The 14,240-nt window shown below is 41.0% G+C and overlaps 1 protein-coding gene and 1 long non-coding RNA gene across 4 annotated transcripts in view; both read left to right on the top strand.

Moving 5' to 3' along the window:
- Positions 1-260: 260 nt before the first annotated feature.
- Positions 261-1,196, top strand: LOC134162276 (uncharacterized). The gene is made up of 2 exons (XR_009964278.1): positions 261-573; positions 985-1,196. It is a non-coding gene; the product is annotated as an uncharacterized LOC134162276 (long non-coding RNA).
- Positions 1,197-7,933: 6,737 nt separating this feature from the next.
- Positions 7,934-14,240, top strand: part of VAV3 (vav guanine nucleotide exchange factor 3) — a 159,713-nt gene continuing 153,406 nt past the window's right edge. For all 3 annotated transcript variants that reach the window (XM_062615908.1, XM_062615909.1, XM_062615907.1), the window contains exon 1: positions 7,934-8,147. In XM_062615908.1, coding sequence (XP_062471892.1) covers positions 7,944-8,147 — 204 coding nt within the window. In that variant the 5' untranslated portion in view covers positions 7,934-7,943. The remainder of the gene's footprint in view (positions 8,148-14,240) is intronic.

Raw genomic sequence — 14,240 nt, 5'->3', positions numbered from 1 at the left:
TGCTCTGGTGTTGTTCCTGCTTCAGGAGCTGGATTCCCAGCACTGCTTTTCTGCTACCAGACTTTTGCCTGGCCACTGCCCACACTTCATCTGTCCTTCAGTACCTCCCTCAGAGAAAAGGAAGTAAAAGCCAACAAATCAAACCCTGTAATTAATTCCTGTGTTCATTTGTACATCTTACTTGTAAATCCAATGAAGGAGCCAATATAAATGCAGGTATTTAAGAAAGGAATTGGTAAGAACAAATATCCCTCGGAGTAAGGGAAAATATCTTATTTATAGTTGCAGTGTCAGATTCTGCTGCAGTTCATGCTGACATGATGGTTCTGCTGGGGATGAATTTGTGCTGGTCATACTGGTGTCTTTCTGTTACTTACTGGTATGTTTTTACTCCTTTAAAAATGCTTTGTATCTATTTATCTTGTTTGGGTCTGAAACCTTTTGATAACATATAAGCATTTATTGTCATTTATATTACGTCTATGGTAGTTGCATTTTCAGGCTCCTTTGTAAGATGGCTTACAGAGGATGAGGGAAGTGCTGTAGCATGGTACATGGGTGTTTTAAATCCAGGTTTGTTTTCTTTGGTTGAATCTTGAATCTATATACTGAAACAAGTTGCAGTATATAAGCAGGTTTGATTGTAAGAAACATGGAGGAAGAAAAAGAAGGTTAAGTGACCCCTGAGAAGTGCATTTTCTCTGTTTTGTCTACAAAATCAGCCCTTTAGTAGACAATAATACTACTGGGCTGAAGTTAGTATTATCTCATTAAGCTTCTTGAGGCAAGTTGTGTTTATGTTTTCCCTGTGCCTTCAACATAACCTGCATCTGATCAGAGAGTATTGCTTCTTTGCTGTTGTATGCCAGTCGCCAGTTTCCTGTAGGTGGTATGTCTTACAGAGCACAATACAAGTTTATATATAAGCTAGAGGTAGCTGTTGGACTTTATGCAGACAGTAATGAACCCTTATTTCTATTTTAGTTCTAATATAGTGCTGGAAGACAAAAGATGAGAGTGTGAATTAGTTCTACAATGTGGGTTTGTCACATGGATCGCTCTGATCTCAGCTGAACATATACCTAGGCTGTAAATGCACCTTGCCAGTGAAGCAGCTTCTGTCTTCTTCATAATTGTTATATTAGCAGTTTTGTTTTCTTCTAAGGTGTAACATGCCTTTAAATGAATCACTAAGGTGATGGTGCTTTGTCTTTATTCAGATATTACTAAGTTAGCTTTCCACTGCTACATATTGAGAGAGAGCTAACTAAGGTTGTACTGCTTGTGTGTGGCATCCTACTTTCACCAGAGTTAGATCACTAATGCCTTACACAGGCAGATGCTTACCACGGTTTCTAATATAGGGAGAGCAGCATATTTTGTTTCTGACATTAATCTACATGGTAGATCTGAATCTACGTTTTTTTTTTGTTTGTTTGTTTTTTTCTAAGTCACCATTTCAGTCTGATAATTTTATCTCAAGAATAACATTTCTCAACCAGTATTGAAGAAGTTTTGATATCAGCATAGTGGATGTGACTTGATGTCTTGATTTCTGTCTGTCATTGTCTTTCTTGTCAATGATCTCTGGTATGACTTAAGACACTACTAGACATTATTTTAGCAGGGTCTCTAATACAGTTTATAATCCAGGTTACTGGTCCGTAGCCACAGATACCACTGACTTCCACTGAAGCGGGGATCATAAGCATTAAAATTAAAGGCTACGGGTGAGATCTGTGTGGGGTTTGTTTTATTTTTTTTTTAAACACAAACACCCCCCAGAATAAAATAAATGTTCTTGGCACCCAGGGGAATGGGATTTCACCATGTCTGAAACTGAGCCCGCAGAAATAGAAGTGCACAACATTCAGAGGGCAGCTCTGAAAATCGGTGTCCTGAGCTTGTGATGGCTTATTGTTCTGAACTGAAGGCAGGGTTCATGGTCCCTACTACTTTCAGGCCCTAATCTAACATTGTTGTCCCTGCTGCTGCAAATTCAATCCCAATGGAATGAACAATGGGTCCCCTAACTCTTCAACCTCTGCTGATCCGCAGTCTAGCATTTGCCCAGCCTCATTAGACAAGCAGTACCCAAGTACGCTCACTTATGAAAGCTGAGGGGGGGAAAAAAAAAAAGCAGGTAGCAGAATGTTCTAAAATATTTATGATCTTTATTCTTGAAGTGTGACAAGCATGGGTAACATTAGAGAGGAAGCTGCACTGCCTGCTGAAGCATTTAGAGATATTTTGACTGCTGAGTTCTCTAAAAATAAATCTGAATGTTTTGTTGTTAAAAATTATTAATATTTTACCTTTTATGCTTACAAGTGAAACTTTTATTTACCAAACTTGGATTAGCATGTAAATGCAGATCTAACATAGTAAGTAAATAATTGGAAATTGTCTCATAGGTTATATGTGACTGTCTTGTTTGTTATAAATTAACACAGCATAAGCCTGGAGATTGATAATGAAATTTGCCTTTAGAATATGAAAAATTGTATTGCCTACTACTATTAATTTTGAAATAAATATTAGTAATAGTTATAAATTTTATAAAGTTATAAATATTATAAATAGTTATAATATAATAGTTATAAATGTTACTCCAGATAAATGTTACTCCCATTTCAATCTTCCCATAGATACTTCATGCATGGCACTTTACAGTTTTCTCAAACTTTAGCTAGAGATTTCTTTTACTTCAATGTGGTTTGTTTTTTTTTCATGGATTTCTGTATATTCAGACCTCATCCAGTGCACAGTGTTTCCTGCAAGTGTCACAATTTTAGCACTTGATCTCTTCTTGCAACAATGCAGGAAAATCTTTCTAGATTCTCTGTTCAGGGTCCTGAATGGACTACGAAAACACAAACCCAGCTGACTTGTGCCAATATCTAGCTTGTCATATCTCTGTTATATGCACCTGAATACCTTGACTTTTCATAAAAATATCACTTTCTTGTCAGCTGGGACCATAAAAAGGGTTTGTTTAGGTATTTTTTTTTGTCAGCATCTCCCTTTGCTTCCATTTTGAGTGGAGGGGAGTTTTTGCTTTCCTATAAACCTGTCATCTGACCTGGTTTTGCATTAAAAGTCACCATCAAACTGTTGAGAACAACCTATGAAACATAATGAATGGAGATGAGCTGGAAGAGAGTGGTAAGAAACAGGTATATTCCTTAGAGGTGTCGAGGAAAATTGAACAGGACCTACTAAGGCATGAGGAAGGCTATGATTTTATTTACTGTTTCAAGTTGCTTGAATTTCTAAGAAACCATCCTTTTTTATATTTTTATTAATATATGTAAAGCAGTGCATAACTGTTTATTTTTTTCTGACCTTAAATGTATATGTTTATATTCAAAAAGTATCTGATTTGTAGTATAAAACCTTTCACGGAAACACTAATAAATAATTAATTGCTTTTTCACTTTCTGCTATAAAGTTCCCAAAACAAGTCTGAAAGTAGAACCGATACCTATAGGGTACACCCAGATACATCTGAAAGATCTTGATCTATGTTGATACTAATTTTCAGCAGCAGACAGCAATTACTAAAGAATTCTGGTCAGCAATCTTAGCCTTATTTACTTTTACTGCAAGATAAAAAGGCTACTTAAGAAATGCTGGATTCTGGCCACCTCCCTATTATTCCCATCCAACTGAAAAGAGAGTGGTTTGAGGGAGGCTTCTGGCCAGGAGCCATGATAGCCCAATGCTTTTCCAAACGGGAAGAAGATATAAATGGCCGAGACACAAGACTGCATGTTCCCACTCACTTGCAGACCATGTGTAACTGAATTTTCTTACTGGTATAATTAAGTAGGTCTAATTGAGACATGCTGAGCACGAGCTCAGTACTGGCTTCACCAAAGCATGGGCCTTTAGTCTCTGCAAATGAGGGCAGCTCTTCACTTGGGTTTGCACTGCTTTCTCCCTGTTGCATCCAAAAATGCCTGCAAGCGCCAATTGTCAGGAGGCAGGAAAACTTTAAGCACCTCTTAAGAACTGATGAACACACTGGTGATTAAGGGAAGAAGTAGGAAAAGGAAGTGAGGTAGGATGCTCTTTGGGAAGAGATCTACCATTTTGTTAACTTTGTTTGGCACTTAGTACAAAGGGGATCTTTGCCTAGGCTACATGGGCAAGTGCTGTGAAAGACTAATTGAAAAAGAGGAAATGTGTGTACATTTATGGTTTTATTAATTGTAAAAATCTATTTACTTATTTTTTTTTCCAACCTGAGCAATGTAAATAATTTAAACCCAGCAAGTGTGACAGTGGGGAAATAATTGTTTCAGAAAGGTTCCGAATGTGTCCTTATAAAAGTAATCTAGTTTCTTGCTTGAAATAAAGCAACAAGAAAATGATTGGAAAGTTGCCACCTTCAGAGATGCAGCACAGAGCAGAAGTGAAGAAATTTATGATGATGTCTCTAATAAGGAGACAGTTGTCTCCTGAAAGGAGAGAAAAACCATGCAGAAGCTATTTTTGGGTGCCTTTTGGTGAACACTTCCCCTTCAGGCTTGCTGTTCTTTTAATAGAGATTACTTTTTTTGTATTTATGCTGGTGCTTTGCACTATTTTGGAAGTGGGAAGGTATGTCTGAAATGTTACCGGTCTCTTTATTAAAAACTCTGAAGATAAAACTGTTTCAGTGAACGGCTCAATTATGCATTAGGAAAAAAAGAGCATGTCATATACATTGAACCTTTTGAGCAATTTAAACTGAGATCTGTCTGCCAGGTTCATGAATGTCAGTCTGTGCTATTGAAACTGAGGGAAGCAGACTGAATTGACTTTTAATGCAGCCCCTATTTGAATCCAGAGGATCCTGCAACCAGAACGATCTGTAAGCAATTTTTGGGCTATAAGGAGAATGAAAATAGGTCAAACTTCCAGTATGTCTTTCAGCAACTGGTTCACTTCAACTACTTGATATTTGAGCCATAGGGTTTTCTGGGTTTTGTATTTATTAACAGCAAAAAGGAAGTCCTTGTAAAAGAGCTCAAACCAAATTAGTATTAGGGGAAATGTTCCCTTAATTCCCTTCCAATAAATGACTGTGGACAAAGTAGGAAGCTGAAGGTTGCGAAGAGTATGGCAAGAGAGGAGGAGAGGGAGTGTGTAGATAGTCTTCAACCCCAGCAGTAATCAGCCTTTTGCTTTATCAAGGTTGTCCTGACCATGAATTTCAGCTATGAATCCATTTGTCTTTTCTCTCGACCATGTAACTTTTCATAGACAGTTAATTTTCTGGAATTTATGTGGATTCCCTTCCTTTTGGAGGAATGTCACTTAGTTGATTACATGAGATACAGCAGAGAAACAAACCCATGTATTCTGAATAAAATTTAGTTCTTATGTTGCAGTAGAACAGCCTATAACTTTCATAAGCAATTATAAAAAGTTTTATGAACTACATTGCAGTTTTTTTCAGATACTTAGAATTCTAACCACCACCATAAAGCATACACATTCTTTGGATATAAAGTTTGGATTAAGGAGTGTTTGATTGCTCCTATTAAACCATAAAAAAATATTAGATCCATTTGAGCAACTAGCCTGAAGTTCTTTTTTATTGTTATTTGTGAATTGGAACAATGCTTGTTTTTCTGTATCTCTGCAAAGGCATCCTGACAGCGTATGCTGCTTTCAGGGTGGTGTACCATTCACTGATCCTGGCTGGAGGCAGTTGAAGCGGGGATGTGGATAATGTAGTGCAGATGCTTTTCTGTTTCTTTTATCTATTTTTTTCTGCCTTCTGCATTTGCTTCAGTGTTATGGCTGTTGTCAGTCTGAGAGTGGATGGCTTATGGGTGCAACTGAATTCTTAGTTATTACTTTAAGTTGTCACAGATAAAAGTATGTTTCTACAAGACTGTTTTATTGTACTCCTGATCAAACTGCTCTGGTGTTAATTTTGATGGATGATGATCCAAATGATTACAGGGCAGGCTGTTAATTCCCTTTTGATTTAGATGAGGAATGAAATTATCTCCAATTCTGCCTGGCAGTCCAATATTTTGACAGTATGTTTATGTTGCAGTCTTACCTCTCCTCCAGCTGCTCACACATAAAACAATCCAAGTGTTGCCCTGAGCAGGCAGATGTACCTATACTAGTGACAGTTTGGGCTGAGGTGGTTGAATAGAGAATTCACATCTCTCCTGAGAAATGGGAGCTGCCTGGGGCAGGAGGGACCTGCTGAGTGCAGGAAAGAAAGCGTTGCCGAGGCAATTCACCCTGAAGTTGGGCTCTCCCAAGTGAATTATTCTGAAGAGTTTAAGCTCAGTTGTGCTGCCAATCAATCCCTCTTTTTAGTCATGCAAAACCATTTACTGCTGATTGGAGTTTGTATTAAGTTAAAAAGTGCTTCTGCTTTGACAGGCTGGGAGCAGCTTTGTGGTCTCCACCTGTGCTGGGTCAAAGCTGGAATCCTCTTTATTTTGTGAGAACAGATAACTTAGGCAGAGGTCTGAAAAGCAATCCAGGTGCTCGCAGCTTCGTGCATCTTTACAAATGGAACCAAGTGCTATTCGCAGGGGACCTTGAGCAACCCTTTTAATTAGGTGATAAGTCGCACCTCTCCCATCCCATTGTCTGCCGGGTGGTGGCACAGGTGCTACAGATGATGGAGCTGAAGCCTACTTATTTTCTGAGGGCCATGTTTTTCTTTTTGGGTGAATACAATACGAAGCTGTGAGCTGGACTGTGGCATGTTCTGCATTCACAATCCCAAATTCATACCACTGTCTCTTCAGGAAAATGCCTGGAATAGCTGGTGTATCACCTGTTTAAAAAGAGAGTGAAGCAGCATTTTAAGCTTAGCAAAACCTTCAAATCACTGGCTAGGCCTCAGTTTCTGAAATAAACTCCCAGAACTTCTATAGTAATTCTTTCAGAAATTACTAAAAGCATTTGTGGGATTATTTGGAGCTCAAAAAGCAGTAAATGTCAGGCTTTTAACAGAGATGTGAAAACCAGGGATAGTTCTGGCCTATCTGTAATACTCATGTTAGTGTTTTGCTGCTAGAAAGCTTTCTCACCCTGAGCTGTGTTTTTTTTTTTTCCCTTTGTAAATTATACATTAATAGTACTTTAAAAGTCTTCTCTGGTTTAAAAAAAGAAAAAAGTTTTAATAGAGGACAGAACCAGTTTTGGTATTTTTGGTGGTGGTGTTTACTTTTTTGTTTTTTGAGAAAGTGAGTTTCTCCCCACTGAACTTCAGAAATCCAAGGGAAATAAGAGTTTCTGAGGTACAGAAGATACAGTGAACTTTTGTATAGTCTATTTTTTGAGTATGCTGCCTTCAGTAACATCACTCTTATATTTTTGTTTGAAGTTACCTGAATGCACATTGAAAGCTATTGATTTTTTTTTTTTTTAACACTATTTAAAGTGCAAATAAAATTCAAGTCAGTGCAAAATACTTCAGGGGTGGACTGAGGGGAGAACAATGCAATGACATGATGCATTCTCTATAATTTCTAGTAAAAGCTGAGAGCATCTTTCAGAACACCCAACAGCTGACTGCTTTGACCTCTCCTGAGCACTTGCCTGTTTTCTTAGCGAATGGATAAAAGACTGAAAATGTTAATTAATAACATTATGCCCTTCTATAGACTCACCCGTTACAGCTGCATCTTGTCTGCCACAGGTGCTCCGGTTTTGCCATATCAGAGAGCAAGCAAAAGAGCAGCTTCACTATCTGTCCTCCAGAGCTGCCCGTCGGGGCTGCATTTGCTCTTGCCCTTCAAGCGAGGCCGCCTGAGGGTGCCCGAGGAGCCGCCGGACAGGTTGCCCCCCGCAGACGCGGGGGGAGGGCGAGATGGGCCTGGCCCGCCTCCCGGGGAGGAGCGGGGCGGACGCGGGGCGGGCGAGGCCGGCCGAGGCGGCGGCGGCAGGGAGCAGCAGGGGCCGTCGCGGCCGCAGGGATGGAGCCGTGGAAGCAGTGCGGACAGTGGCTGATCAGCTGCAAGGTGCTGCCGCCCAACCACCGGGTCACCTGGGATACGGCCCAGGTCTTCGACCTGGCGCAGGCGCTGCGCGACGGCGTCCTGCTCTGCCAGCTGCTCAATAACCTGCGCAGCCACTCCATCAACCTCAAGGAGATCAACCTGCGCCCGCAGATGTCCCAGGTGCGACCGCGGGTCTCCGCGTGCTTTGTCTTGCGGCTTCTGCCGGCTCGGGGGGAGCCGCGGGGCAGGGGAGGTCGGACGCGCCTGCAGCTGCAGCCTGGAGCCTCTGCGTCCGGCGCAGCTCCTGCCGCTGAGGCGAGTCTAATCTGGGGCTCCTTTTCTCTTCCTCTCCCTTCCCTGCGCGGTGCAGTGCGCCCGGCCCGCCGGCTCGGCGCGTCCCGGGTGGTGGGACAGTGCGCGACCGACGCTCCGGGCCGGCGGCTCCCCCCAGATCCCCCGTAAGGGACTGTTTCCTGCAGCGGGGGCGGTTTTTGGGGGAGCCCTCCCGTTCCCCCCCCCCCCGTCGGAAACCACGCGGGCAGGTCCCATCGGGGTGGCTGCGCTGGGAAGTTCCCTGCGGTAGTCCCGGCGTCAGCCATATAACGTGCCTATGTATGTTAATCAATATGAACACCTTATAATAGAAAGTGATCTCTTGCTTCTAGCTGTTCTGGATATACCTGGGAGCTTGGGAAGGGAGGACACGGGAGCGAGGGAGCGGGGTGGTGGTGCTGGCGCCGGAGGGTGGGTGGCGTGGCCGGGGCAGAGGGGCCTTCCCTGACCACGCTGCGGGGACCTGGGCGGGAGAAGGGGAGGCAGCGCTCACCAGAGACCTCTGCGTCTTTTTGGTACCTGTGAAGCTGACCGTTAACGAGTGATCAGTGATGAGAAATCGTGTTCTTGACAGCTGGTTGCCTGTGTTAGAGTGACATTTCTTTTTTCTGAAGACCCTTTGATATGTAGCTTTGTAAATTAGTATTTTGGTTAAATCATAAAGCAATGTTTTCCAAACTCATCCCCTTTTAAGTGCATTTTTTTTTTTTAGTGGGGACTGATGTTTTGCTACTGTGCCTTATAAAGGTAGTTATAGATATTGAGATAAGATTATATTAATTCAATGAGAAGAGGTTCTCTAGATACACGACTTCCTGTCATTGCTTCACATGCACCTATGCCTCCGCAGAGACAGTAGCACCCAAGCAGATGCCGTCTGAAAGGAAGCTTAACTTCCGAGTCTTTTGTGTGTTTGAAATCATTGAGAAATGGACACATTGTAACACATCAGTGTTATGATTCTGTTTTAGATCTGGAGGAATAAAAACTGCTGTTCTTGTTTAGGACATTGGCAAAAAGCAATGGTAGTGAATTACACTTTTGGGAGGAACATTCTTTGTGCACATTTACTCACAAAGCCGGTTATTTTCTATGGTTTTAATTCCTTTTTTTAGCAGCTATGTTTTACTACCAAGAAGATGTTTTCCATAAGCCCACAGTGCAAAAAGGGAAAAACCTATTGGGTGTATTTCAGCTGGTCAGAATACAAACTCCCAGACCTTAGATGAGCTGGGTGTGAATGGTATAAAGGATGTTCCCATGTACTTGAGAACTCAAATGCCTGCTTGAACTGCATACGCAGAGGCAATGCTTTATCTGAGCAATGGAGAGACACAGAGGGTGGACTCCTCCAAATGGAATCGATCCAGACAAGTTCTCTTGTTGCACTGTACAAACTCTGTGAGAGTTTCAGGATTTGCTAATCTGTACCAGAGCCCTGGTTGGTTCATTCCAGTTAGATTGGCTGCTTCCAAGCTGACCCTTTTTCACCTTAGCTTGCAGAATGATAAATATTTTGCATATGAACTGTTGGAAGTGGTTTCTTGCCTTGCTTAGAAGGGCTAAAAAGTATGGAAGCAAATTCTCTCATGATATTACACTGCTTTCTGGGTAGCTAACTCACTGAATCAACTTCAGTTAAAGATGAGTGATGTTGCTTGCTTGGACCAATATTACTTTTATTTTTGAGTTGAAACCATAGTGGTCTCCTCCTGTTTCCTAAAAATAAGTATCAAAATGCCCTGCTGTCTTCTTTCTTAGAACAGGATTAGGAATTTAGGTGAATATTTATTTCTCCAAGGGCATTTGAGCTATGGATTATAATGGTACATTTTGGATGATTTATAATGAATATTTTGAACTTGAGCTTTTTATACGTATAATGTAGCTACTGGAATTGTTTCACAGCTGTGATAGTTGCCTCCTTGTCTGTGTGTCTGCATTGTGAGTGAGGAACCTGCACCCCATGGTGCTGCAGCTCACTCTCTCCAATAGTACATTTCTGCCTTACAGCGATTTCACCTTTGAATTAGGGGGAACTTTTGGTGGATCAAAACTGGTGATAGATAACTCTATGCAGCTTTACAAGGAATGTTACATTTGCTTTCTATGCGATCAAGATTTGGCTATCTTAGTGAGGCTCTGTAGGGTTTACTGAAAAGCTTCCTGGTCTCCCTGATGGTGTTTTCCGCTGCAAAACCTTAGAATGGCTTGGAGGATTCTTATCATGCACAATTTTTGAGCAATAAACACAGAGAATGAGAAGGATGGATGAGGGCTTCATGAATGGGTCTTGTATGATTTTAGCCTTGTCTCTTACTGCTGTTGACATTTGTCAGGCTTTTGTCTGAGAACCAAGTTTTAGTGTCTTGGGGACTAGTTATAAATGCAGCAGTGCCAAAGAACAGGAGTATGAGACATGATGCCTCAGGCAGACCTGGAAATAGATGTCAGGCCTCTGACAGAAAAGATTCAAGTCTCTTCCATTTCATTGCATACTTTTTTCAGAATCAGTGTGGCAGATCAGATGTTAGTGATGTTCATCAGCTTTTCTCAGTAGAACTTGGTGTAGCCCCTTATAAACTGCATCAGAAGTGTAGAGGGACTATGACTGGTGCTACTGCTTCAGATGCTGCTTTTTGGTGGAACCTCATTCAGTTGAATTGGGAGCACTGTTGCTTTGCTTTTAACCACCCAACTGCTGTCTTGTGGGGCAGGAATAGAAATTGAGACTGGTGATGCTCAGCATTGCAACACAAACACGTGCTTTACCAAATGGCAGCGGATATGTTCTCTTTTATGGGCTGGCTAGCATGGGGAACTGAATGCCTTTGTCCCACCACCAGCCATGCACCTTGTGTCACAGCTGTTGTCGTGGGTAGGCTGTTTCACGCATTTGAAACCTGTGGATTTGGCCTCCCTACATCTTTGGAGTTAACAATGGCTGTGTAAGAGAAATGCCTCAGTGGATTTAGGTGACAAAACCTTGGCTTTAGAGATTTATTTGAATGCTAGCTGGTTTTGTCTGTGTTTCTTACTTTTATGAAAATATTTATATTTGGTTAGTGGAAGTTGTCCTTTGAAGAACAGAAGCTGATTCTGTCAGTTACACTTTCCAGAAAGTACGCCTTGGATGTGAAGGTATAAACCTTGCATATATAAAGAACAAGCAGTGTTCTTGCTTTGCCAATGAGTGTTCCACCTCTGGGTTGCCAGCTGAATGCTTCCTAGCTCCTGTCTGAGAAGCCTGTGTGTCTCAGTGCGAAGTCCCATGTGAAAAATGACACATGGGCTTTGTATGAGATTGGAAACTTTTGGCTTCAGGGATGTTTATGTCTAGGCTTTTCTTCTCAGTGACTGATCAGAACAGCAGACTCTTGGCTTTATTAAGAGGTCTTGTATCAAGGCCACAAATCGCTTTGCTGTTTGAAATCCCTTGAGCTAGCAACTTCTCTTGTTGTTTTGAAGCAGCACATGTGCCATCAGAAAAGAAAATTTGGATGAAGGCTAAACTCTAATGTCTTTTGGCTCTTTAACTACAGAGGAGTCTGCCTGATTGAGACAGACTTGAGAGCTGGTGTTGTGAAAGCTGTCTTACGGCAGCCACCATGTGAAAAAATATTAAACTTTGCAGCAACTGGGAATGTTGCTGGAAGATGGAGTGTGCTAAGTGAATCACAGAGATGTGACTGGCATGCTAGTGTGTTGCCGGGTTTCCCCTGAAGTGTGGCGTCAGTGCCTGGTGACAGAGATGGATGATGGAGTGTTGCAGCTCAGCATCTAAGTCTTCCGTAGGAGCTCTTCACTGTGGCAATTCGTTTGTCTGAGATGCTGCCTCTTGGCTGATGTAGGCTGGTGAAAATAATACAAATAAAAGTGATCCATAACAGACACTACTAATCCTAGTGTTTAATCATAATCTTACAAGAACTTTAATAATTTATCACCAGAAATATAAAATTTAAACCAACAGATTATGATAGATTTGCAGATGATGTCATCTGTTTAATGCTTATCTTTCATCTTTAATACTTTGCAAACTAGTTTTGAAATGGTTTTTGCAAGGCATTTAGTTAACTTATGACAGATTGCTAAACAGAAGTACATTTAATGCAATACTGGCATGGGAGTTTACTGAAAGGGATGTTGACATAGATTAAATATTAAAAATAACTGTTTCCTATTATTCTAATAAAAATAAATATCTCTCACTTTGTATTAAAAGTCCAAATGTGTTCTAATTTTAGGGAGTTACTTTTTTCGGTGGTGACCAAGTAGTCCAAAGGAAGTTCATTATCTTTGTCATCCATGTTATATCTTGCTGTGGCAACTGAGCTTTTGAGCAGGACTTTATTTTTCTTGTTTACAGTGGTATCGGGTAACCTCAGGATGTGGGTGCATAGAGTGACATACCTCTGATTTTGCTTTGATCCTGCCTTTGACTTGGAGCTTCCACACTCTCACAGTTGATAACCATGATCTCCTGCCCCTAAATCAGTGAGTGTGCATCCCAACTCTGCAAGTTTCCTTCAGGCGGATACACTCGCTATGCTTTCCCCCATGCCTGCCTCCCTGCAGCCACGCTGCTTGATTTTGCCTCTTTTTTTTCTTCCCTTCCAAATTTTAGCCTAGGAGAGCATGCCAAATGCCAGGGAATCCAACTTTGTGTGCCACGTAGCTCTCCAAATGTGGAAATGGGAATTGGCTTTTGACTCTGCACGTTATCTAAAAGAGAAAAAGCGAGATGTGAGTGGATGTGCTGACCTCTATGCATGAGAATGTGCTTTGGGCCTGGCACCAGGTGAGCTGAATGAGAAAATAAAAGGGATTTGGAGTGGTGGCACTTCCCAGGAGCCATGGGATATCAGTAATAATCTGTTTTCCTTGGGCAGAGAGGTATTTGAGGGAACTGGTGTGCAAAATAGCTCTTATTCTGTGTTTGCTTGTTATGTTAGGTGCTAGGTTATTGAGTTACGGAAGTACTACAAAGATACATTTACATTAATAGTTTTCCTGAAACTGCCATACTTTTGGGGTTTGAACCAAGTCTTTGGGAACTGGCGGGAACTGGCTCAATTTTTATGCTTGTGTAGAAAGATGTGTTCAAAATATCCCATTTTTTTAATTATTTAAAACTGTGAGTAATCAATGTAATTCTTTAAAAAATGTTTTTTTTTTCAGATTTTTTTTTTTCAGTCTCTTTGCTTACTTCTTGGTCCTTTGGTACACTAAAGGTCTTTACCACATTTAACTTGATATCCATGATTCATCTAAATGAAAATTGTATTGGCCATAAGATGCACTATAAGTAAAAAATATATACAGGTATGTTATGTATACGTATGTGTATCTTATACATGTTGGACTTGTAAAATATTTTGAACAAATATTTATTCAAAGAAAACCCTTTATATGACCTCTATGTTTTGTGCTGAGAAAAGCAGCTGACAAAAAAGCAGTGACCCAGTTTTTCTAGGTTATTTTCTTACCTTAAGAAGATGGAGAAAATAGTACTTGAAAGTTGATGTAGTGATTTTTTTTTTTTTTTAATTTATTTTTTGTTATTGATTCACACTGGTTCTTTTTGGTTGGGTTGTGGGGAGGGAAAGGTGCAGTTGTATTTTAAATCTTGTTTTACATGCTATATTTATCATACAGGTATTAAATACAGTACATGCATCTCACAGAGAATTGTCTCAAATGTCCCCTCCTGTGGAAGATTTTAGTGTGGTGGATGCCTTCTAATGCATTTACAGGAAAAAGTATTAGTACTGGTCTCTCACAGAGGCTGTAGTGTGTGCCAGCAGTGGATAATTTAAGTGAATGTCTATGTATGGCATGCTGCTGTGTCACATGGGAGAAGCTGTTATTTTCTGAGCCTAGTCTGACAAAGGTGGGAGACCTGTGATAGTGATAATTTGGAGGACTGATTATGAAAAG

Source organism: Pezoporus occidentalis, unplaced genomic scaffold (assembly GCF_034315485.1).
Source record: "Pezoporus occidentalis ecotype Australia unplaced genomic scaffold, CSIRO_AGI_Poc_V1 ctg186, whole genome shotgun sequence".
In the NCBI taxonomy this organism is placed as follows: Eukaryota; Metazoa; Chordata; class Aves; order Psittaciformes; family Psittacidae; genus Pezoporus; species Pezoporus occidentalis.
This window is presented reverse-complemented; position numbering and strand designations above follow the sequence as displayed.